The following is a 27146-nucleotide window of genomic DNA, read 5'->3' as shown; positions in this document are numbered from 1 at the left end:
ATAACACACACACATTATAATCCTGTGTTTAATGCAACCAGCAAATTTTTAATGATTTCCTATGAAGATTTTTATTTCTATTCCACCCTTAACTCCCTCCATGTTCTCCACTCTACGGTCTGTTTAAAGAATTTACTTAAACACTGAAGCCATGCACTACTCTAATAGAGGCTGTCCGTGGCTTCTGGGAGCTGTAGTTAAGACTAAGCAAACAACTACTCCTGCCATAATTCAAATTGCCTTTCCATTCCTTACTGCCCTATTGTTTGGGCAAGTCACTACTCCCTCACAAGCAGCCACCTTGCTGTACAGGACCAGCACGTCTAAACTCAGTGGACCCTGCAGCAGCCTCACTTATCCTTTCAAGGAACTACATTTCCCACAATTCATCGGGGGCGCTTCCTGGTTTGTCGCTTCCTGCAGGCGCAATGCTGATTGGTTCTCCAGATCACATGCGCTACAGCGATTGAAAAGGACAGTGTGTGAGGTGAGACAAGGGAATGATTAGATGCTGGGGCTGTCACTGTGCTTACTGAGTATGGGGAGCCCGGCTGGTATTAGTGTAACTGCACTCACAGCTGCCTTATACTGCCATGTTACTTTGTGTGTTCCATATTACTGCCCTGGGTCCAGCTCACAACTTCTTGGGGCTGTAACTAACTAATACTTACTGTAACACTACTACTTACTGTAACACTGCTACTTACTGTAACACTACTACTTACTGTAACACTGCTACTTACTGTAACACTGCTACTTACTGTAACTTACTACTACTTACTGTAACACTGCTACTTACTGTAACTTACTACTACTTACTGTAACACTGCTACTTACTGTAACTTACTACTACTTACTGTAACACTGCTACTTACTGTAACTTACTACTACTTACTGTAACACTGCTACTTACTGTAACTTACTACTACTTACTGTAACGCTGCTACTTACTGTAACGCTGCTACTTACTGTAACGCTGCTACTTACTGTAACACTGCTACTTACTGTAACTTACTACTACTTACTGTAACACTGCTACTTACTGTAACTTACTACTACTTACTGTAACACTGCTACTTACTGTAACTTACTACTACTTACTGTAACGCTGCTACTTACTGTAACGCTGCTACTTACTGTAACGCTGCTACTTACTGTAACGCTGCTACTTACTGTAACACTGCTACTTACTGTAACACTACTACTTACTGTAACGCTGCTACTTACTGTAACGCTGCTACTTACTGTAACGCTGCTACTTACTGTAACACTGCTACTTACTGTAACACTACTACTTACTGTAACGCTGCTACTTACTGTAACGCTGCTACTTACTGTAACGCTGCTACTTACTGTAACGCTGCTACTTACTGTAACGCTGCTACTTACTGTAACACTGCTACTTACTGTAACACTGCTACTTACTGTAACTCTACTACTTACTGTAACTTACTACTACTTACTGTAACGCTGCTACTTACTGTAACACTGCTACTTACTGTAACACTGCTACTTACTGTAACACTACTACTTACTGTAACACTGCTACTTACTGTAACACTACTACTTACTGTAACACTACTACTTACTGTAACACTGCTACTTACTGTAACTTACTACTACTTACTGTAACACTACTACTTACTGTAACACTGCTACTTACTGTAACTTACTACTACTTACTGTAACACCGCTACTTACTGTAACTTACTACTACTTACTGTAACTTACTACTACTTACTGTAACTCTACTACTTACTGTAACTTACTACTACTTACTGTAACGCTGCTACTTACTGTAACGCTGCTACTTACTGTAACACTGCTACTTACTGTAACGCTGCTACTTACTGTAACGCTGCTACTTACTGTAACACTGCTACTTACTGTAACACTGCTACTTACTGTAACACTGCTACTTACTGTAACTTACTACTTACTGTAACACTGCTACTTACTGTAACACTGCTACTTACTGTAACACTGCTACTTACTGTAACACTGCTACTTACTGTAACACTGCTACTTACTGTAACGCTGCTACTTACTGTAACGCTGCTACTTACTGTAACGCTGCTACTTACTGTAACACTGCTACTTACTGTAACACTGCTACTTACTGTAACACTGCTACTTACTGTAGCGCTGCTACTTACTGTAACGCTGCTACTTACTGTAACACTGCTACTTACTGTAACGCTGCTACTTACTGTAACGCTGCTACTTACTGTAACACTGCTACTTACTGTAACACTGCTACTTACTGTAACACTACTACTTACTGTAACACTGCTGCCCTGTGGCATGTGTACCTGGGAGCCTGGCAGCCCAACCTTCACTACATTGTGCCACTAATGGTGAACTGGAATCTCCATGTCACATGAATGCTTGATCGGTGTTATATACAAGATGCACTTTTCATAATAGACAATTCACTTGTGGTACATTTTTTTCTTGTATATTCAAACAGGGAGAAGCGATATTGCCCCAACCAAAGGCTGTAGGGCACAGAACCATGTACAGCCCTAGGAAACTCCTTGTAGCCGTCCTGGGTTACTGTCCCTGGCGCCGTTGCTATAAGAGACATATGGCGGCTGCTGTCAGGATAAGTGTGAGGGAGGCCCTGGCAAAAACTGATGGAAGCACGGCCGTTGTTAAACTGCAGGTGAGCGAATGAATAGTAGAGTCTGTTTAGGGCAGGGGTACACGGGGAGATTAGTCGCCCTGCAACAAATCTTCGTTGTTGCAGACAACTAATCTCCCCACAATGCCATCCCACCGGCTAGAATGTAAATCGCTGGTGGGATGGCATACGCGTCGCTGCGATGTCCCGCAGTCGCCCGAAGTGGCCTTGAGAGGAAACTTTGGGCAACTTCGGGACATCGCAGTGGGGTGACTAATCACCCCATGTACCACTGCCCTTAAGGGTGAAGACACACAGAGCTACTAGTAGCAGCTACATGTCATGGCTACTAAAAACAGACAATGCTGATCATTTACTGATAATTGTCTCTATGTGTGTTTTAGCAGAGGCAATTCTCAGTATTGTCTATGGCAGGAGATTTTCTGGAGTTCAGTAGCATTGAAAAAATAGTCAGTGTGTCTTCACCCTTAAGGGAAGTGGTACACGGGGAGATTAGTCACCCCACTGCAATGTCCCGAAGTTGCCCGAAGTTTCCTCTCAAGGCCACTTCGGGCAACTGCGGGACATTGCAGCAACACATATGCCATCCGTTATGGCACGTGGGGCATCTTGGCCACCCCTGTAATCAGGTCTGGACTGGGATTCAAAATAATCCCTGGCCTTTCAAGTACACAGTGGGCCAATCAGCCCCCCAGCAGCCCTGTCTATGACTGTCTATGGCATCTTACAGCAACCCCTCTGGCATTTGCCAGAACCCACAGATTGCCAGTCCAGGCCTGACTAATCCGACAGCAAATGGCACCAGTCGAAATGCTACTATCAACATGTCAACTACACAATTGCCTTCTGCACATATATTTGCAATGTATCACTATGGGAAGTTACCAGTAGTTAGAAGTTTTGTTTCTTGGTTATAGCAACAGTCAATTACTTTGTGTCTAAGAACTAGTCCTACTTAAAGGAGACATATTGTATAAATGGGAAAAACCCAAATTTTTTTAAGCAATTATGAATAATATACGGTGCCGGTTTCACTTTGTGCTAAAAAATAATCCTATCTGTAAAAATGGCCCCTTTATTGGAGCTCCCTATAGATGCTATCAGTTCTCTGTCCATGTTTTAAATGAAGGGTGGGCGTGTCCTAACTGTCCCTGCCAGAAGCACAGTAGGCACTCACACAAGCAAAGGCAGGCTTTAGTTCCCTATCAGGTCAGCCTGGCTGCTGATTGGTTCATATCCTACAGTGCAGTGTACTGAGAGCCGCCGGCCCCCCTGCACATCCAGAGAATTCAGCCAGCAGGAAGTGGAACAGATGGGCGGGGCTAGTGGGGTTTTGGTGGAATTTCACAATAAATCAACTTAAACACAACTTTTTTAAGCACAATCCTTTTATATCTAGGAGTATAATTCAGTGGTACATTCTTAATTTTTATTGGATATGTCTTCTTTAAAATGGAAACTGGGCCCTCGAACATTCTGTATGAGAAATAATTGGCCCAGTACATGTAATAAGTTGGACAGCGCTGACCTACCACAATGTACTATGTATATATATCCATCACAGATATGAGATAACATTTATAATATTAAAGTTGGTGTTTTTTGCATAGGAGAGAAGTAACTTAAAAGATAATAACAGTGGTAACTTTTGCTCTAATTCTAGTTTTCTAGCAAGCAACCTGCCAATTGGTTGTAATGGAGTTATTAGGCCTTATATTCCATAATATATTCCATTGTGGAAACATTTCGATGTCGTACATTAATGCTTTCTGTTTGGTTTTAGGGATGGGTACGATCTGTTCGGGCCCAAAAAGAAGTGCTCTTTCTACACATTAATGATGGTTCCTCCATGGAAAATCTCCAGATTGTGGCTGAGCCAGATCTAAAGAACAGGTGAATCCGTGTCATTTTGCTAATCCAGGCACTGCAGAATGGTTTGCTCCTAACAAAGGAATGAGGCATAACTGGAAAACTGCTGAACAAAATTATAAAAATACACAAAATATAAAGACCAACTATAAACTGTCTTCGAATATATTGATAAAAAGGCATTTAACCCTTTCCTGAAGCTGTCTAATATATCTGCTAGGCCAACTGCTTCAGGGAGACAATTCCACAACTTTACTTTTATGAGCCCTCAAGGACCTTTCTGCTCCTTGTGCCCAAACCACGCTCCCATGCATGTTTCTCCATCAGTATATATATATTAATAATATATATTTATGGCTTACCTGCTTTTTCTGTGACTAATAAAGATATTTCTGTTTTCCAATGTTGGCCAGCAGTGTCAGTTTTGGGAGCTCAGTTGAAGTCCAGGGGATGCTGGTAAAGAGTCTGCACAAAAAGCAAAACGTAGAGCTGAAAGCAGAAGGCATTAGAATTATTGGACCATGTGATTCTGTTGTAAGTAGCCACACCGGAAAATATGGGTAAAAAAAACAGTGGTCTATCATGTGTTTATATAGCTCTGCTGTAATTTATGGCAGATTTATGATAGATTTACAGTTTATTTGTAAGGTGAGAATGGAATAAGATTCATAATCTGCTTACATGCATTTCTTTCTTTCTTTCTTTGTTTCTTTTCAGGATTTTCCCTTTAAATTGAAAGAGCGGCACAGCCCCGAGTATGTCAGGCAGTTCCCTCATTTGCGCTGCAGGACTCCCACATTTAGTTCCCTATTGCGAATTCGCAGCGAAGCCACTGCAGCCATCCAGGAGTTTTTCAAGGTATTTGTATGCGATCTAACAATCTTTGTGAAAGTAAGAATTAGTAAGTTTTTAGTCCAACAATCTGTGAATGTTCCATATAAAGGCACAAGGCTGCAGGCTGAGTTATACAGGGAACTCTGAGTATCACTCATGTATTATAAGGGATAATGTACCCCCTACTGTAAATGATAAGGATATTAGCAGTCACTGAGGGGTTCTGTGCCCATATAAAGGCACAATTGCTGACAGGAAACTCTGAGTATTAATGTTTTGGCTGACATGCTAGCTGCTTGACAGAGCAAGTGTGGCCATCCCGAAATGCATTTTTAATGTAAGGATTGTCCAGGGTCATGGTATTGATCAGCGGCACCATTTCCCAGCTGTGGACATTGGAAATATACATTTATTGGCATTTCCTGCAGCGAGGGTCTCAGCTTTACCTTTGGCACATGACTGCACACTGGCCACCCCCATAAGGAGATTCTGCATGGCACTTTGGATTTACTTATGCAGCAGAAGTTGTGTGCCAGATAAACCACTAGATGGCAGCATTTCCTCATCTTCCTATGATTTTAGTTTATATTTATCTGTATTTATTGCCATAACGGTACCTGACTTTTCTTACACTGCATTTCTCCGTTCTAAGGGCATTTCTGTAATTTCATAACCTTTCTGCGAGATGGTTAGGGGTCACTCAATGCTGTGGTCAGGTGCCTGTTTTTATATTCATACCCCCTTACGGCCAAGTGCTGCTCACAATGCTGATGACTGCTGTTGTGCGTCAGTAACCGTGCCCTGGCCCCCCACACACAAAGGAAGGCCAGGCATCCGAGGAGAAGGCTAAATTCTTTCCAGCCCCACTCCAAATCCCTTCTTTCACTTTCTGTCCTGAATAGAGCTTTGGAGAGGGTAATGTCATGGTTGTTGCTATATTTGGATAGCTTGATTATTGCTAGTGTTTGCCCTCGCTCCGTCATGGAAGACTTGGCAGGGAGACTGACGGCAAAGGTTCAGTAAAATATGATCATTAAAGGGACACTACCATGAAAGTAACAAGGTTTTCAGCTATTCCCATAGGTACTAATGAGCAGCAGCATAAATTCTAGTGCTCTGTTGAGTTGTTAATATTCCATGAGTGGCTTTTTAAGATGCTCATCAAACAGCTCTTCAGTGGGCAAATTTACTTAAAGGGGTTCTGTCATCATTTTTATGGGGTACTTTTTGTTTCTAAATGACACTGTTTACATAGCAAATAATTCACTCTGCCATTTAAAATCTTTTCTTGAACCAACAAATGTATTTGTAGCTGTAATATTGGTGTGTAGGCGCCATCTCAGTGCATTGTGCCTGAGTCTGAGCTTTCAGCCAGCGCTACACATTAGAACTGCTTTCAGCTAACCTATTGTTTCTCCTACTCCCATGTAACTGGAGGAGTCCCAAGCCGGACTTGGATTTCTTACTATTGAGTGCTATTCTGATACCTACTGGGAGCTGCTATCTTGCTCCCTTCCCATTGTTCTGCTGATTGGCTGCTGGGAGTGAGGGGGGGTATCATTCCAACTTGCAGCGCAGCAGTAAAGTGTGACTGACGTTTATCAGAGTACAGGTCACATGGCTGTGGCACCCTGGGAAATGAAGAATATGGCTAGCCCCATGGGAAAAACAGGTTACAATGCAGGATTCTACTGGAGAAGCTCTATTAACTGATGGGTTTTGAACATGTTTTCCCATGTCAGTATTCCTTTAAAAATTAAATAGTTTTGCTAGAAAATTTCCAATACAATACAGTAGCAATAAATGCCTTCTCCTACTCCCACAATAGCTTTCAGCTTCCTGTGGTTCTTGCAAGCAGTAGGCATTTAGGCCTGTGGTACCTGTGAGACAGCACATCTGTTTATAATATATAGGCTCCCTTGTATTTTATATTTTTAATGTAAATAAATCTGCCATGTAAATATCATTGCTTTTGATGGTTATGAATATAACCCATATTCTCTGTGACCTTTATGCTGTTGACAGATACTGCATGCCGACATCAGCAACTGAAACAAAAAATATTTCCAGCTGTGCAGTTTCTTCGGGATGATTCCACTGAGTCAAGCTTATTTCTTCTATTTTAAGACACGTGGGCACGTTGGATGTGCAAATCTCTTAATGCAGAACTAGAGTATCGGTTTTAAGTCTAAAGGTGGCAACCATTGGTCGCACGAAAGATCGTTCAATCGGCCACTAACGTTCAGGGCTGAAACGGCAGAAAAGGAGATAGAAACAATAGGATTTCCACCTCCTTCTGCCGATTCAGCCCTGAAGGCAGATTTTGCTCAGGCGCCTTCAAGGTGCCCGATCAAAATCTTTTAACCTGCCTGATAGGCGAGTCGTCCGATAGCGGTCGACTCGCCGACTTGCCATACATGCACCGAATATCGTACGAAACGAGTTTCGTACAATATTCGGTGCGTGTATGGCAAGCTTTAGTCATGGCATTGATAGCCCCAGGTTCCATAGCAACTTCACACATTGCTTGTGTACCACGTTCTGAATATTCCAAATTATTGTCCTTGGCATTTCCTTTGCCAGTGCACTTTTCAGTACTTGGATCTAAAAACCAGGCCTGAAAATATTAGGACCAGCACACCATTTCACAGCAATTCTATTTATTCATTCACCGTCCCAGGAGGGTCCGAAATGTTGGGAAAAACAATTGCTGTGAAATGGTGTGTTGGTCCTGTTTATAGGTATATATATCTATAGTCAATGGTAGCAGGCACTCACGTTTAATTCCTCTTTTTGATGGCCTGGGTGCAGTCCGGAAAATAAGGTATTCAGAAGGTAATGGTGATCCGCACATCACAGGTCTTATAGGTGATAAAGAACACTTTATTTTTATATATAATACATGTCACATTCTGACTTATCATGGCCTCTCTCTTTCTGTTTAGGCTGCAAACAAGAGTCCTGCTGCCGGAGAAGAATCCAGCTTTTTCGGTGTACCTGCATTCCTAACAGTCTCGGGACAGCTTCATCTTGAAGTCATGTCAGGGTAAGGCTACAGACATTGGCTCAAAAAACTATTTTTCATATGCTTGGTATGTGTCCTCTGGTATGTGTCCTCTGGTATGTGCTAACATAGGTTTTTGTTTTTTTACGGACTGTTTTGAAGACTATAATGACCCCCCTGCATATTTTTTTCCACTTATATTGTCTCTAATTCCTTTCCAGTCCCCAACTGTTTCATGCCCCTATTAGTATATTTACTGCTATATGGAATATGCCTTTAAACTATTAACTAATTTCCCTTTTTAATGTTACTGTTGCAGGGCTTCCCTTTGCTTATGCAGAAGCGTTTCTTTCTCTGCTTCCAGATTCTGTCTTTATTAGCATGGATTTGTTTACAGCTCTGATTAGGGGTGCTCCTAGCCAGCTTTGAGGCACTCTCTGATGTAACTGGGGTTCTAGGTCTGGTGATCACTGGTAATGATATAGAACAAGTGAAGAAAAGACAAATTGATCACCCAGAGTCTGTTCTAGCTTGTAAGGGACAACAGAAAACTGTGCCTATGTTCATTACCCTGTATAATCCCCAAGTAAATTAAGATTTAAGTGTCTTTAATATATCTTATATCTTATTCAGGTTCATTTACAAGTTCAAGGTTCAGATGCAAACGCCCATTTTTTTTTTATCCACAATGCAGTATTGAATTATGGATTGCAGACACTTTTATTTCCAATATCTTTCTGTTGTCTGTCAAAAAATACTGAATATTGAGTATTCTTTCTAGTCATTTGTGAAGTTCCTTCCATGTTTCAGTAATTCAGTTCATTGCCCCAATATCTTTCTTAATCAGAGTTTGGTCATTGAGCTGCCTCCACAGTGCATGGTAGGTTAGGTTAAAGGAACAGTAACAACAAAAAACAAAATAGTATAAAAGTAATTACAATGTAATATATTGTTGCCCTGCACTGTGTGTTTGCCTCAGAAACCTTGCTATAATTTATATAAACAAAGCTTCTGTGTAGCCCCGGGGGCAGCCATTCAAGGGAGAAAAGGCACAGTTTACATAGCAGATAACAGGTAAACTCTATAGAATATAATGATGTTTTATCTGTTATCTGCTATGCCACTTACTGTACAGCAATTAGGGCTCTTGCACACGGGGAGATTAGTCGCCCGCGACAAATCTCCCTTGTCACGGGCGACTAATCTCCCCAAACTACCATCCCACCGGCGAACATGTAAGTCGCCGGTGGGATGGTACGAGCTGCGCTGGCGAATTCGGCAAATCGCCGAAGTTGCCTCGCGAGGCATTATCGGCGATTTGCCGAAATCTCGCCGCCGCGTGTGCCATCCCAACGGCGACTTACATGTTCGCCGGTGGGATGGCAACTGATGGCAACTCGGGGAGATTAGTCGCCTGCGGACAGAGAGATTTGTTGCGGGCGACTAATCTCCCCGTGTGCCAGAGCCCTTAGGTGCGTCCCTAGATCAACATTTCATATTAATACCAGTTACCTTGTATTTTCTCACTTGCTACAAAGGTATCTGACCCTTTTTTTTTTTTTTAAGCTCTCTAATGTTCCTGCCAGTACATTATCTTCTTGTTTCATTATTCAGAGCATTTTCCCGAGTCTTTACCTTCGGTCCGACATTCAGAGCGGAAAATTCCCAAAGTCGACGGCACCTTGCAGAGTTTTATATGGTGGAGGCAGAGATTTCATTTACAGAGAGTCTAGAGGACATTATGCAGGTGCGTAAACAGCAGTTTAACATAGGGGAATTTACATTCCCGCTGGTGGGATGGTATTTCGGGGAGATTAGTCACCTGCGATAAGGGAGATTTGTCGCGGGCGACTAATCTCTATGTGTGCCACAGCCCTAAAGGTGAAAATTCACGGAGCTACTATAGTAGCAGCTACTTGTCACGACTACTAAAACAGACAATGCTGATCATTTACTGATAATTGTCTCTACGTGTAGAATGGACGTTGCTGCAACTAATCGCTTATGTAATTTCGCTGAGCAGATTAGTTGCCGTGACTTTTCAAAAAATATGGCTGCCCCCTCATAGAGGAACATGGGGGGGTCAGATAGATAATGAAAAAGCATTAGGCAAAACTTTTATGGTGAAGACACACAGAGCTACTAGTAGCAGCTACTTGTCACGACTACTAAAACAGACAATGCTGATCATTTACAGATAATTGTCTCTACGTGTGTTTTAGCAGAGGCAATTCTCAGTATTGTCTATGGCAGGGGATTTTCTGGCATTTAGTAGCCGTGACAAGTAGCTGCTACTAGTAGCTCTGTGTGTCTTCACCCTAAGGGCGGTTAATCGCTGTGACTTTTCTCCTATAGAGTACAATGGACGTCGCTGCAACTAATCGCTTATGTAATTTCGCTGAGCAGATTAGTTGCCGTGACTTTTCAAAAAGTCGCAGCGACTAATCGCCCCGTGTGTCTTCACCCTAATAGCAGGCAACAGAATACTCCGTGGCTATCACTTGGACCTGCAGATGTTCTTGTGTGTCCGGTAATTGTTGCTTGTAAAAGTTATCTGCCACATTTCCATTGGTCAATGATCTCACCCTTTAGTGCACCCATGGGTCAGTAAAAAATGGTTCTAAAGCTATAAATGCACTCAGACTAAAAATGCCCTTGGCTAAAGTGGTGCATTTGTAAATTATACTTTCAGTTAAAGAATCATTGATCCTGCTACAAGTCTGGTCTTATAAACCACAGAAACCTATCCGAGTGCTTGATTGTAATATTCAGACCAGTAAATGGTACCGTTAATTGTTTGCTGGGAGTTACTAGAATTAGGGATACCTAGCTCTCCAGTTTGGAATTTAGCAGCTCGTTGCTAGGGTCCAAATAATATATAAAAATGGCTGACAGGGTCAGCGACCCCTGTTTAAAAGCTGGAAAGAGTCATAAGAGGAACACAAATGAATTAAAAAACTATAATTAATAAAATAATAAAGACCAATTGAAAAGTTAAGAATTGGCCATTATATAACAGAGGGGTAGAAGGGTTGGTACGCTTTGTGGGGGCTGGTGATCCTGTTAGAAGAAAACCGTACCAGCCCGGGGTAGCTGCGATCCTCTTCCCGGGGTATAAGGTGATTACAATCATTGGGGGGTACCTAACATTTTGGCACCCCCCAGGGATTGTACCTTTCCTTCCCCTTCAATTCTTGTTTTCTTTTGCCCACTCCTCACTGATCACTTTTAATTCTGAGACCTTCTTGGGCCAGTACTGTGCTTGTTTAAGATCTGCCCCCAGATTTGTAATGAGATTTAAGTCAGGGGACTGTGAGGACCATTCCAAATCCTTCAGCTTTCTTTTCTTTAGTTAGCTCATAGTGGCTTTTGAGGTATATTTAGGATCATTATCCTGTTGTAGGAGCCGGATCTCCTTTTCATCCACAATTAGCTGATATTCAGTGGAATCCGTTCTTCCATCTACACAATGTTCCCTGTGCCCCAGGCTCACACACACAACCCTGAAGCATATGTGTAACAGTTGGCATGGGATTTTTATTCATCAAATGCTGCTCTTTTTTTTTTTTATTTCTCCAAATAAACATTCTGGTTATTGAGGTCTAGTTGCTGGTTTTCACACCTCAGAAGGTGACGTTTATGATGAGACCACAGTTAAGATTTTTTCATGCTAATTTTCCCAGTCAGATGATTTTTGTGCAAGTAACGCTGTAGCGTGGAACAGAGCAACACCGCTCCTGTTGCAGCTCCTTGGCGGCCCTGGGAGGGTTTGCCTTTGCCTCACAGCCAGCATACGAGCAGCTCTCTCTAAAAGTTTTATTTTTTTGCTTCTCCAAATCTTGCCCTGACTCCCACACTTCCCCTTAACAGCCATTTCTTAATGACATTACGGACAGAGGGAATTACGAGCTGGAAGCATTTTGCAATCTGTTTATAGCATTCCCCTGTTTTGTAGGCATCACTTATCTTCATTTTCACATCCCTGCTCAGCTGCTTAGAGGAACCCATGATTGCTGAGTGACAGCACAAGGTATGGGGGGGTCAGAACTGGCGTACAGGGCCGGAACTAGGCAGAGGAGGTAGGCAGAAGAGACACCTGCCTAGGGTGCAACGCAGAGGGGGTGCTAGGCAGTTACCTTAACTGCCTACCTCTAGTCTGCGCTCCCTTGCACCCACCGCTTGTCATTGTGCAGCATCCTACAAAGCACGCACACATGGGGGGCAGGAACAAAGGTGGCCATCTGGGTTGCCTAGGCTTGGCTTGTTCCACCCTTCTGGGTAACTATAGAGGAAGCAGACCCCTCAGTTGTCGGACGGGGGTAGCCCAGACCATCGGATCTGCTTCCTCTATAGTTGTATAGAAATCCCCCTCCCCGCCAATCCTCTACCTGAAATCTGTGCAGTTAGTGGGGGGCTGGGTCAGACTAGGCTACTATAGAAAAACCCGATGGGCTCCGCCGACCCAGACCCCAGGTCGCTGCCCCCCTCCCCTGATCATGTCAAATAAAGTATAAGATACGTGCATGGGGGGAAGAGTGGGGCTGGCAGTGGGTGAGAGGGTGTGCAGCGGGGGCCCCTGGGGGAGTAGTAGCCACTGGGGGCCTTAAAAACCCCAGTTTCTCACTGATTCCTGCAGTAGCTGTGCACTACTTTTCACTGACACAATTAACGAAATATGTCGTTAATTGTGTCAGTATATATATATATTATAGTTAGTGATATGCTGTGATAAATCATGTGATCCTTTATTGGTAGCGATTTTACAGATAGCTCTGGGCACTAACAAACAGTTCTGAAATCCCATTCTGGTTTAAACAAAATTAATTAATTCTTAATTGAAGTCGGCAGAAAGTCTTTAGGTTTAATGAGCAGTGAGTCATTTGTCTATGCAGAAATTACAAATTAAGCAGCAGTTCAGCTTGTTGGACATAATAGGCTTTTCTTATTAAGGGAAAGTGACCAAATATGTAAAATAATGAACTTTTTTCTTTCCACCTAAGAAGAAGGCTTTTTTTGCTAGGGAGTTGCAGTCACTTTGCATTAGGGGTGTTTTGCGTGAAGCCAGTCCTGAGCCAAAAGACAAGGGTAGTGGGGAGCATAAAGCTGCTATATCTAGCAAGTAATACTATGTCTATATGTACTGCTGGCATTTATGTTTTCATCCATGTGATAAATGATTTATAATGGTTCCATGTTTTCTCTTAGGTTATGGAGAGCCTTTTTAAAACCACAACCGCAACCTTACTGGCACGGTGCCCTGACGACATAAACTTCTTCAGTAAATATGTGTCTCCTGGGCAGAAGGTAAGTCTGGTGTAGTTCTGAGGTAGGTAAAGGCATTTAAGAAAGGCTGGTACCCCAAACATGAAAAGGACATTTCCTGGGTTTTGTTCAGCCTGCATCTCTTTAACTGTTAAAGAACAGTCACATTGTGAACAAACTAAGAGGAGCAGAAAGCACACCGCCTGTACAGAGAGATACCATAAAACTATGGCAGAATAGGGATTCCCCTGTACTAAGCACAATTCAGCAGGAACAGCCCCCTAAGTTTGCTCATAGCCTGTACAGAGATACCATAAAACTATGGCACATCCCCAGGGATTCCCCCGTACTAAGCACAATTCAGCAGGAACAGCCCCCTAAGTTTGCTCATAGCCTGTACAGAGAGATACCATAAAACTACAGCAGAATAGGGATTCCCCTGTACTAAGCACAATTCAGCAGGAACAGCCCCCAAAGTTGGCTCATAGCCTGTACAGATAGATACCATAAAACTATGGCAGCATAGGGATTCCCCTGTACTAAGCACAATTCAGCAGGAACAGCCCCCTAAGTTTGCTCATAGCCTGTACAGAGAGATACCATAAAACTATGGCAGCATAGAGATTCCCCTGTACTAAGCACAATTCAGCAGGAACAGCCCCCTAAGTTTGCTCATAGCCTGTACAGAGAGATACCATAAAACTATGGCAGCATAGGGATCCCCCTGTACTAAGCACAATTCAGCAGGAACAGCCCCCTAAGTTTGCTCATAGCCTGTACAGAGAGATACCATAAAACTATGGCACATCCCCAGGGATTCCCCCGTACTAAGCACAATTCAGCAGGAACAGTCCCCTAAGTTTGCTCCTAGCCTGTACAGAGAGATACCATAAAACTATGGCAGCATAGGGATTCCCCTGTACTAAGCACAATTCAGCAGGAACAGCCCCCTAAGTTTGCTCATAGCCTGTACAGAGAGATACCATAAAACTATGGCAGCATAGGGATTCCCCTGTACTAAGCACAATTCAGCAGGAACAGCCCCCTAAGTTTGCTCATAGCCTGTACAGAGAGATACCATAAATCTATGCCAGCATAGGGATTCCCCTGTACTAAGCACAATTCAGCAGGAACAGTCCCCTAAGTTTGCTCCTAGCCTGTACAGAGAGATACCATAAAACTATGGCAGCATAGGGATTCCCCTGTACTAAGCACAATTCAGCAGGAACAGCCCCCTAAGTTTGCTCATAGCCTGTACAGAGAGATACCATAAAACTATGGCAGCATAGGGATTCCCCTGTACTAAGCACAATTCAGCAGGAACAGCCCCCTAAGTTTGCTCATAGCCAGTACAGAGAGCTACCACAAAACTATGGCAGCATGGGTATACATACAAAGTATAGCACAAATCACACATTTATGTATCTTTCTTGCTAATCGCCATACTATACAACTGAGGTATATACTATAGTGACCAATTTTAAATGACATGACTTTTTTTTTCCCCACAGGAAGTGTTAGATAAGCTCCTAAAGAATACATTTATTGTGTAAGTCAAAATACTTCCTTGAATTTTATAACACAATTTAATTGATGAGGAATTTGTCCCTCAACCTATAACACACATTATACCAATCCAGGCGCTACATGGCCACCTCAGTTATTAAATTCCCCGAGCGTAGGAGTTTGTAAAGATCAGAGAGTTAATGGAATGCATGTTGTGCTGTTGGGTAACCTACGTCTGATCATCGTTCCAACCACACAATCCGGGTGTTCAGTAGAGGCTGACACATGATGTGCATAATACAATGGCGTGGTCTGGCAGGCACAACAGGCATTTTTCATGCATACATTAGATACAAGGGTTTAATGCGTTTCTTACTAAAGGTCTGTAATATGGGGAGCAGTCATTGAGCACTGGGCACAGGGCACGTGGATGAAAGAATGCGGCCTCTCAATGGGACTATTCATTTTTTGTTTTATATATCGAGCATATTAGTGCGACCATCAAAGCGGCCTGTGCCGAGATCCTTATAAAGGCCACCGTGCATCCTGCTTTAATGCGCATAAGGACAATGCATTTACTCCTTTATAGAGAACATTCATGGAAAACTTGATTAAGTATATCATTCCCCCCCTCCAGTAGTATCTCGTGCTCTTAGACTGCCATTGGTTAATGGAACTGATCTTCCTGGAAAGTAGCATGTTCATGAGTATCCAGTTATTTCAGTATCTTTGATGGTTTCGTCCAGTGAGGCCTACTGGGGCAAACAATAGCCAGCTGTAAGCTGGAGATGTGCTTGTTTGGTGCCCTGATCAGGCCCAGACTGGCAATTTGTGGATTCTAGCAAATGCCAGATCTATACCTAATTTAGCCACCGAAACAGTGGGCCAAATCAGGAAGGCTCTGGGCTAACAATTACACCATAATTGGGTAGGGATGCACCAAATCCAGGATTCTGTTTCTATATATCTGTAACCTTGTTATGAGCTAAGGGGTCCCAGCCTGAAGGCCAGTTAGGGGGGGATTTGGGGTGAGTGCTTATTTGTGCCCTGGGTACCCCTGGAACTATAGCAGGGTGACTGTTACCCCAATGTTTCTATATATCTGTAATCTTGTTATGGGCTAAGGGGGCCGAGCCTGAAGGCCAGTTAGGGGGGGATTTCGGGTGAGTGCTTATTTGTGCCCTGGGTACCCCTGGAACTATAGCAGGGTGACTGTTACCCCAATGTTTCTATATATCTGTAATCTTGTTATGGGCTAAGGGGGCCCAGCCTGAAGGCCAGTTAGGGGGGGATTTCGGGTGAGTGCTTATTTGTGCCCTGGGTACCCCTGGAACTATAGCAGGGTGACTGTTACCCCAATGTTTCTATATATCTGTAACCTTGTTATGGGCTAAGGGGTCCCAGCCTGAAGGCCAGTTAGGGGGGGATTTGGGGTGAGTGCTTATTTGTGCCTTGGGTACCCCTGGAACTATAGCAGGGTGACTGTTACCCCAATGTTTCTATATATCTGTAACCTTGTTATGGGCTAAGGGGGCCCAGCCTGAAGGCCAGTTAGGGGGGGATTTGGGGTGAGTGCTTATTTGTGCCCTGGGTGCCCCTGGAACTATAGCAGGGTGACTGTTACCCCAATGTTTCTATATATCTGTAACCTTGTTATGGGCTAAGGGGGCCCAGCCTGAAGGCCAGTTAGGGGGGGATTTGGGGTGAGTGCTTATTTGTGCCTTGGGTACCCCTGGAAGTATAGCGGGGTGACTGTTACCCCAATGTTTCTATATATCTGTAACCCCCATAGATGTTTGATTCTCATTAGTGCACTAGCTTTGTGAATGAGCTGATCAGTGATCGCTCTGTAGTTCTTTGGGGATCATGGTGGCCACCTTTGTTAAAATGAAGGAAAAATTCAAGAGCAAGTTTGGATCACTCTGTACTATTATTATTATTATTACATGCTTTATACTGTAATATTATTCTATAAACCTGATACAAACTGAACCTCATCTTCTCTTTCCTTCCCCTAGAATGTCTTATACAGAAGCTATAAATATCCTAAAGAAGGCAAAGTGTCCCTTCCAGTATAAGCCTGAGGTAACTCTTCTAGACATGTTATTTCTTCTGAAGTATAGAACCTACTGGTGCTTATCATTATGTGTGTGAGAAACCATTGCTCTGCTATCTTTCTGTTGTAGTAGAGACGTGTCCAAATGCCTTTCCGCAAGAGCAGACCTTCTGGCCAAGCCTGTTAAGTCTGCAGAAATTAGCGGGGAATAGAAACCGTCTGCTGCTTCTGTGAAAAAACATTTTCAAAGAAAAACCACAAACCACTTGTGTGAAAGTGGGGTTTCTACATTCATTTAACACACGAGATGAGACATTTGCCCATCAGAATCTATCATGTGTCTTTACATATTGCAATGTGTGGATTGTGCCTGGAAAGAAGATGATGTTTTGGATTCAAGCCCTCCTTGTAGCCTGGTTTAGTCCCCCCCCAACTCATAGCATGGTTGCTAATATGTTAAAGCATTGTGGCACCAGTAATAAAAAGGAGTATCCAAGATAGCATATAGGAATAATATTAAGCAGTAGCTTTCAGGCTTGCCCCCTTTAGAAAGACTGCCCCCTCAGGTCATCTGTTGATTGAGATCCAGCCCTGGGGTGGGGGCAGAGGAATGTGCTTTGCAGCCTTGCTTGCATGGCATTAGAGAATAGCATTGATATGAAATAATTATAAAAAAAACAACCTAAAAGGGCATAAGACCCCAACTTTTGTGATTAAAATCTAATTATCCCTTGTGTTGCTGCTTAACCACAACTACAGCTGTTTGTAGAGGGGGTATAATAGGATACTAACTCCAAAAAAATACTTTTCAAAATATAAATGTACATTAAAAATTATGGTAGACCCGGTAGGTCTGCTAGGTTTGCTTTTGTAAGTAATGTAGCTTGAAGTCCCTAATCCTGACAGTTTTGCCAACCTGACTGTCCCTTTTCAGCCTCTCAGTTATAGTTTCTAATGCTAACGGATTCCTGCTGCACAAATATGGCCACCGCCCCATAGAGGAACATGGGGGGGGGATCAGATAGATAATGAAAAAGCATTAGGCAAAGCTTTTAGGGCTGTGACAGATGGGGAGATTAGTCGCTGCGACAAATCTCCCTTGTCGCGGGCGACTAATCTCCCCGAAATGCCATCCCACCGGCAAGAATGTAAATCGCCAGTGGGATGGCATACGCGGCGCCAAAATCGCAGAAGTTTCCTCTCACAGCAAATCGCTGCGCCAGCTATGCCATCCCCATGCGGCGACTAATCTCCCCTTCTGTCACAGCCCTAAGGGTGAAGACACACAGAGCTACTAGTAGCAGCTACTTGTCACGGCTACTAAAAAAGACAATGCTGATCATTTACTGATAATTGTCTCTATGTGTGTTTTAGCAGAGGCAATTCTCAGTATTGTCTATGGCAGGGTTTAGTAGCCTTGAAAAAGTAGCTGCTACTAGTACTTCACCCTTAGGGCTCTGGCACACGGGGGAGATTAGTCGCCCGCGATAAAACTCCCTGTTCGCGGGCGACTAATCTCCCCGAGTTGCCTACCCCTGCCATCCCACCGGCGAACATGTAAGTCGCCGGCGGGATGGCAGACGCGACGGGGCAATTTCAGGGAATCGGCGAAAAAGACTCGCGAGTCTTTTTCGGCGATTTGCGCGAAATCGCGCCGCCGCGTCTGCCATCCCGCCGGCGACATACATGTTCGCCGGTGGGATGGCAGGGGTAGGCAACTCGGGGAGATTAGTCGCCCGCGAACAGGGAGTTATTTGCGGGCGACTAATCTCCCCCGTGTGCCAGAGCCCTTAAGGCACATTTATAAAACATATAATTGCTGCCTGTGTCTTCTTCACCTTCTTCTAATTAAAAGATGTCTGTTCTTCTGCATGACCATTTGGAATACAGGAAGCTTCCCCTCTATAGAATTTCCTCCTCAACTGTATGTTTGTTGTTTTATTAAGTGTAATGGTACTTGGCCTTGCAGAGAAGTTTCATTTACTTGCCCGGGGGGGGGGGGGATTTGTTTCATTTCTCCGTGCTCTTGGCAGCGCCTCTGACCACGATGACCACTGGAGTTGGTTGGAAACATAGGTTGCTTTTCTACGGAAGATGATGCAATACAGACACTGTGATATTCGTTAGACAGCAGAAATACACAGGCGAGGAAATGCCAATATAATTAGCTACCTGAAAGTTTCACCCATGTTTGTGTGGGTGTTTCACTTAGCATTACAGTTGGTTCTAACCACGCAAATGTGCTAGATTGCCTTTGCCATTTCATTCATCTAATGTATGTACCGTATTTTTCGCCGTATAAGACACACTTTTTCTTCCCCAAAACTGGGGGGGAAAAGTTGGTGCGTCTTATACGGCGAAGTGTCTTCCTCTCTGTGCCGTGGCTCTCTGCCGCATCCTCGCTTGAAGGATACTTGGGGGGGCCCTGTGGGAAGCTGAAGGATACTTGGGGGGGCCCTGGGGGAAGCTGAAGGATACTTGGGGGGGCCCTGGGGGAAGCTGAAGGATTGGGGGGGCCCTGGGGGCAGCTGAAGGATACTTGGGGGGGCCCTGGGGTAAGCTGAAGGATGCTTGGGGGGGCCCTGGGGGAAGCTGAAGGATACTTGGGGGGGCCCTGGGGGAAGCTGAAGGATACTTGGGGGGGGCCTGGGGGAAGCTGAAGGATGCTTGGGGGGGCCCTGGGGGAAGCCTCATTATGTACGAGCCCAGAGACAATTAACTTTATACAGTTGATATAAAATATTTTACTACAGTATTTGGTTAAGAATCTTTTTTTTCTAGATTTTCCTCCTTTAAAATTGGGTGCGTCTTATAGGGCGAAAAATACGGTATATATATATATAGTGCTACTTATGTACACAGTGCTGTACAGTAGAACAATACATTAACACAACAAACTGGGAGTTATGATAATAAATACAAGGTACAGTTACAATAAGTTAAGAGACAAGAGAATAGAGGTCCCTGCCCTGTAGAGCTTACAATCTAAACAGGAGGGTAACTTACAGACACAAATTGGAGGATAATAGGGCTGCAGGTTACAGTGTACACCGCAGTATAAATGCCAGTTCCCAGATGAGGTGCTGTGGGAGGGCTCCAAGAGGGGGTCTTTGGGTTTAATTCTGAAAAGACTGAAGGAGAATCCTCTCCAGAGGAATTCAGGGATGGCATTCCACCAAGCGTTGGCTCTGAGAGGAGCGGTGGAGTCGGCCAGGAACGTATGTAAGTTATTCCTTGTTTAATGGGAAGCAGGAAGGACTTCAGCAGGGGAAGGGCCTGCACTTTCCTGGATGAGAGGAGGAGAATTCTGGCAGCAGAATTCGTATGAATTTTGGACCATGTGTGGGCTCAGAATTATTGTATCAATAATTTTCATACCATGGTGATTAGTGGTTTAGTGGATCAGACAGGTTTATAAATCTGCCCCCCCCCAAGGACGATATCCTTGGGGGATACAATGGAAGTTGCTTTCATACGATTGGTGGCCAATTATTTCATGTTCAGAACATCCTCCCATTTGTTATTTTTAGGGCTTTATCCTACAATTTCAGGCTGAATGTTAGTTCCAGATCGTTGTATTTAAACATGCAATCGATATCCAAACGTTGGTAAGAAGAAGGCTAAAATCTGAATGTATATGGCCAGCTTTAGGGAGGCGAGGTAGAAGCAGGTTACAGTAGTCTGGTTGGGATAGACTAAGAGCAGGCATAAGCAGCCTAGCTGTTACAGTTAAATAAAAGGAATGGATTTTGGTAATATTGAGGAAGAAAAAGTGACAGGTTTTGACAGTGGTGTTAATATCGTCTGAGAAGGAGAGGGAGGAGTCAAAGATCACCCCCAAGCAACGTGCAGCATTGACAAGGTTAATGAGCGTGCCGTTGATAGAGGTAGCAAAGGGGAGGGGGGTGTAGAACCAGGCTTAGGCGGAAAGATGATCAGTTCAGATTTAGTTAGGTTCAGTTTGAGGTGGCATTGGTTCATCCAATTGGAGATAGCCAGGAGGCAGTTAGAGATTTGAGTCTCAGTTTCAGCTGTTAATGAATGGGTCAAAAAGTATATTTGGATATCATCAGCATACAGATGTTATTTAAAGCCACATGAGCGGATGAGTTCTCTGGCTTCATAGCGGTCATGTTCCAATAACTTAGATTTCCAATTGGCTGCATCCTAAATATCTAATGCTTTGATAAACTACAAGTCGGTCTAATCGGCTAATGCCCCATGGAGAGATCGCCCATAATAATCTCTCCGAAAGGTGTTCCCACTGGCAACAAAGCGAATCATCAGAGGAAAGGCATATGTGTTGCTTAGTTTTCCCAAAGTCATGCGAAGTCTTCTCCTGCGGCAACTTTGGAAAAACGAAGCAACGCATATGCCTTTCCTCCGGTGATTCACTTTGTTGCTGATGGAAAGGCATTTCGGAGAGCAGAGAGAGGGCGATGAATCTTTCCATGGGGCATTAGCTTAAAGTACCAGTGTAATCAGTGCTAAGAAAATTTTTTGTGGACATTTCAGTTTCCATTTGGCTACAGGTTGGCCAAACATTATGAATATCATAGAGAACCCATCACAACTTCGGAGCACTTTTGCAATATACATCAATTATTTATTTTTCTTTTTGTTTACAACTTCACATAACATCTCCTAATGCTTCTGTGCTCAGTTATATTACTACTGTGATAGAGCTGAGCAGAGAGGCATCAGGAGAAGCTTTCTGTATCAGTTATTTAAGCTTCTGTCATTCTGACCAAACTGACACCGGGGGCGATGGTGTTACATATTGATGATTGCAGGTTGGTTACAGAACCCCACATATTTACATTAGGTTGCACATAATACTAAATCATAATTTCCTCCTTCTTTTATAGTGGGGCTGCGATTTACAAACAGAGCATGAGAAATATTTGGTAAAACACTGCGGAGAGGTTCCTGTGTTTGTTATCAACTATCCGCTGGAGCTCAAGCCTTTCTATGCCCGGGATAATGAAGATGGACCACAGCAGACAGTAAGGATATTGCTTTTGTTCTATTCAGTGCTACAGTTTACAGTATGTAAATAATTACATTGACATACCCCCAACTGTCCTTATTCAGGGGCTTAGAAATCGGTAGGAATGGATCTGGCAGATCATTAAAATATACTTAATTATAAAGGGGAATGGAGGAAGGTGTGGTTCGGGACCCACTGGGCCTCATTTACTGCACTTAAAGCAGATGGTAGGTACAGGTTCCCTTAATATATAATTGTGCTTCTTGCATAAGCTTAATAATGGGCAATAGCCCAAAAGGTTCCAGCGCTCGTCCTCTTGACTACTCCATATCATAGGATAACAGGATATAAATTCTGCTATCTATTTTGGCTATTTAGGCTATTTCCACATAACCGGTATGATTGAAGTTTTAGCCACACGTTCATTGTCGCCAGTCTCTTGCCTTTGGTGGTATCATATACAGGAGGGGGTCACATCAGCAACACAGGCATCAAAGGAATTTAAAAGTCTACTGACACAGGCCCCCTCCAAAGTTCCTTCACTGGCATTGCTTAGGGTCCTCTTCTCTGCAAGCTCACCATAGGAGTATGTGCCATTGATGCTGTCCGGACCGGGCTTCAACTCTGGGCGCTCCTTGTTGGCAAGTGTTAAGAAGACCCAAAGTGGCCAACTTAGCGCCCAACAACCCCACCACAATACTGCTTTTTTGTCCAAGGTGGTGTGGTTTGGGGAAGAAGGCCTTTGAATGTGGTCTGTGGTTGCCAGAAGGCTTTAGTTCTCCTTTAGGCTAGTGTCACATGGGGCTGATAATTGGCCTGTGTATAAACGCAGGATGAGAATCGGCCAATCCGCTGCCCTCCGCTCTCTCTTGTGTCTGCACTTGCTGGTATGGCGCTGGCCTGGGTGATACTTGGATCTGGTTTTGGCACGGAAATTAGGGATGCACGGAATCCAGTATTCAGTCTGGGATTCTGCCTTTTTCGTCAGGATTCAGATTTGTCCAAATCCACGCTCCTGGCCAAACCAAATCCGAATCCTTAAAATCATGTGACTTTTGTAAACACAGATGTTGAAAATTTTTCGCACACGGAGACGTTTAACCCTTCCATAACCTATTTTGCATATGTAAATTCGGTTCAGTATTCGTCAGATCACTCAAAGTTTTCTGGTTCGGGCTAATCTGACAAAAGTGGATTCGGTGCATCCCTAACAAAAATGCATATTCACACATTTATACAGGGAAATTGTCTCTGTGTCTCTGCCCCAAGGCCAACGCAGCGAGTGCAGACACAGGAACGAGCGGAGGCCAAGTGCAGTCCAAGAATCAGCCACGCGTGGAACTAGCCGTAAGGACTTTATCGGCACAGTTGGTGGCCATATTGGCATGCACAGCTCTGTAATACATTTTTCATGACCCACTTTGTGGCTTTTTGTTAGTATCAGTCTGCTCTTTCCAGCCTTGTGTGGGTTTAACTATAAAACAATGCAGCTCTGCGTCTGCCAAGACTTCCTCTTTGTCTGCTTGAAAGGCTTTGGAACCGTGAGAAATACTGCTGGCAAAACCTCATCGACAGCTTTTTATGGACCACCATGAGCTGGATGCGCTCATCCTCCCATCAAGTGTAGCGTGCCATCGGCTAAAAATACTCACCCTGCTTATTCTAATGATGTGGTTTTTATGAAATGACTCCCAGCAGTTGGAGAGGAGACAGAAATGGAAAGGGACGTTAATCCGTCAAACATGTTTCTCTTATGCTAAGGCAAACTGGAACCCTCACACACACATAACATTCCCTGTCCTTTCCTAGATTTCTCAGGACACAGTGGACTGTGTGCTTGGATAGCGCTATAGCCACAAAGTGTGTGTCAGTGTGATAGGGACTTTAGTTTGTAAGCGCCACTGGGGCAGGGACTGATGGGAATGGGATAGGGACCTTAGATTGTAAGCTCCACTGGGGCAGGGACTGATGGGAATGTGATAGGGACCTTAGATTGTAAGCTCACTGGGGCAGGGACTGATGGGAATGTGATAGGGACATTAGATTGTAAGCTCCACTGGGGCAGGGACTGATGGGAATGTGATAGGGACATTAGATTGTAAGCTCCACTGGGGCAGGGACTGATGGGTATGGGATAGGGACATTAGATTGTAAGCTCACTGGGGCAGGGACTGATGGGAATGGGATAGGGACCTTAGATTGTAAGCTCACTGGGGCAGGGACTGATGGGAATGTGATAGGGGCCTTAGATTGTAAGCTCACTGGGGCAGGGACTGATGGGAATGTGATAGGGACCTTAGATTGTAAGCTCCACTGGGACAGGGACTGATGGGAATGTGATAGGGACCTTAGATTGTAAGCTCACTGGGGCAGGGGCTGATGGGAATGTGATAGGGACCTTAGATTGTAAGCTCACTGGGGCAGGGACTGATGGGAATGTGATAGGGACCTTAGATTGTAAGCTCCACTGGGACAGGGACTGATGGGAATGTGATAAGGACCTTAGATTGTAAGCTCACTGGGGCAGGGGCTGATGGGAATGTGATAGGGACCTTAGATTGTAAGCTCCACTGGGACAGGGACTGATGGGAATGTGATAGGGACCTTAGATTGTAAGCTCACTGGGGCAGGGGCTGATGGGAATGTGATAGGGACCTTAGATTGTAAGCACACTGGGGCAGGGGCTGATGGGAATGTGATAGGGACCTTAGATTGTAAGCTCACTGGGGCAGGGACTGATGGGAATGTGATAGGGACCTTAGATTGTAAGCTCCACTGGGACAGGGACTGATGGGAATGTGATAAGGACCTTAGATTGTAAGCTCACTGGGGCAGGGGCTGATGGGAATGTGATAGGGACCTTAGATTGTAAGCTCCACTGGGACAGGGACTGATGGGAATGTGATAGGGACCTTAGATTGTAAGCTCACTGGGGCAGGGGCTGATGGGAATGTGATAGGGACCTTAGATTGTAAGCGCCACTGGGGCAGGGACTGACATATACTTTTATAGGGCTGTGAAGATGGTGTTGCTTTATAAAAAATAAAGGATCCTGTCACTAGATCTTTATTGCTAGTAAATATATTTATTACTTTTATTTTGGTTCCACAGTTAAATCAAAGAGGTTGAGCAGACAACCTTGATATGTATGCAAATAAACACAAGGAATTATGGGAACTAACCCCAAAGAGCTCCAAGAAAATTCCATTTATATGGGTTTATCCTATAAAAAAAAAAAGCCAGGATAATAGCTGATTAGATTCCCAACTAAAGACCGGTTTCACCCTTCTTGGGGCTCATCAGTGTAGGGTTTTCTGATCAGCTTAGGGCGAGCCAGGCGTGTGGATCCACAGATAAATCAGAAGGGTTTAGGAGACCAATTTGTACCCATATCATCATGGCTTCTGCTTTAGAAACCCAGTGGGTGAGGTTTAGCCTATTGGATAAATCCATGTAAATGGGATTTTCCTGGAGCTTAGCATTAGTTCCCAGAATTGCTTGTGTTTATAATTGGTCGGAACTCTCTTCTAGACACCGTCCAGTTGGTCATTCAAATCTGTCTGGTTGCTAGGGCAAGTGTAATCTCAGCAACCAGACAACTGTTTAAATTCCAAATTGAAGATCTGTAGATTCCAAATAAATATACTTGTTAAAGTCATCTGTGGTTTCTTGCTGATCTGCTTCAAACACCACTTTTCCTTTTTACCATCTCAGGCGGCTGCCGTGGACCTTCTTGTGCCGGGGATAGGGGAACTGTTTGGGGGGAGCCTGAGGGAAGAGCGGCCCCAGCTTCTGCAGCAGAGACTTGACAGGTAATTTCTATAATCCCCTAGATTCTGCATGGAGTCAAGATGGCTGTGTGCCTAAATGTCTGCACATTTTTATTTTTCTGTTTTGTTTTGGTTTTTAACTACCATTTTTTTCTCTAACCACAGGTTAGGCCTTAAAGATACATACCAGTGGTAAGTTAGCATCGCATAGGTTTTCATACTGGGAAACTTGCTATAAATATAAGTAGGGTGTGATACATTGGGGTGGGGGGAGTGTTTGCAGGCAAACAAGTGGCTATGCATAGGCTGAACAGAATATATACAGGGGGCCATACACTGTATGCTGTTTGGTTCCATTCCTGCAGGGTGGTTACCCAGGGTGGTTTTGTAGGTTGAATAAAAAAGAAGCCATAACCATTATTCTCTTTCTACTCTACAGTAGAAAGAGAACAATGGTTATGGCTTCTTTTTTATTCAACCTACGACAAATTGACATCAGGAATGATAATTCTCGATCCACCAGGATCACAAGATTATCCCCCAAATGTAATAAAAGGAGCTAAGTTTGCCCAGATGCAGTAACTCATAGCAACCAATAAGATAAACGGGTGACCAGTAAATACTACCTGCTGATTGGTTGTTATGGCTTTCTGCTCCCGGGCAAACTTAGTACATTTTATTACATAACCCCCCAATAGGTCTTAAGGGCCCTTACTTGCCATGCACAGGGTCGGACTGGGGTGTGGATTGCCCACCGGGGCCCGCGCCCATAGCCTCCCCCCACTGGGCCCCCCTAACCCCCTCGCAGGGCCCCCCACCCGACATCCTTCCCCGAGCGTGTAAATTTAATGCGTCGGGGCAGGAGCTGTCGGGCAGGGGGAGCGCCGCAAGGGTCGGGTCTGGGCCGCCGGGGCCCACTATGGCCCAGTCCGACCCTGACCATACATGCCCAGAGAAGTATGTCAGACTGTCCCTGTTGGTCAATGGTCACGTTTTGGAGATATTTTACTACTGTGTATGTTCTTTTACCAAAACAGGTATTTAGACCTACGTCAGTTTGGATCTGTTCCCCACGGAGGCTTCGGAATGGGATTTGAACGCTACTTGCAGTGCATTCTGGGTGTAGAAAATATCAAAGATGTCATTCCGTTCCCAAGGTTTTCTCATTCCTGTCTATTATAAGGTCATTAAATTCCCTCACTATAAACATA

General features: G+C 44.1%; 1 protein-coding gene across 1 annotated transcript; it reads left to right on the top strand.

Annotated features, from left to right (window-relative positions):
• On the top strand, positions 1-27146 carry nars2 (asparaginyl-tRNA synthetase 2, mitochondrial). The gene is made up of 14 exons (XM_031896237.1): positions 1-487; positions 2471-2665; positions 4428-4537; positions 4927-5047; positions 5231-5476; positions 8293-8393; positions 9966-10098; positions 13557-13655; positions 15125-15162; positions 17138-17204; positions 22044-22181; positions 25880-25977; positions 26101-26127; positions 26973-27146. Exons 1-14 carry the CDS (start codon positions 152-154, stop codon positions 27115-27117), a joined length of 1854 nt encoding a protein of 617 aa, XP_031752097.1. The 5' UTR covers positions 1-151; the 3' UTR covers positions 27118-27146.

This window comes from Xenopus tropicalis, chromosome 2 (assembly GCF_000004195.4).
Source record: "Xenopus tropicalis strain Nigerian chromosome 2, UCB_Xtro_10.0, whole genome shotgun sequence".
Lineage (NCBI taxonomy): Eukaryota > Metazoa > Chordata > Amphibia > Anura > Pipidae > Xenopus > Xenopus tropicalis.
This window is presented reverse-complemented; position numbering and strand designations above follow the sequence as displayed.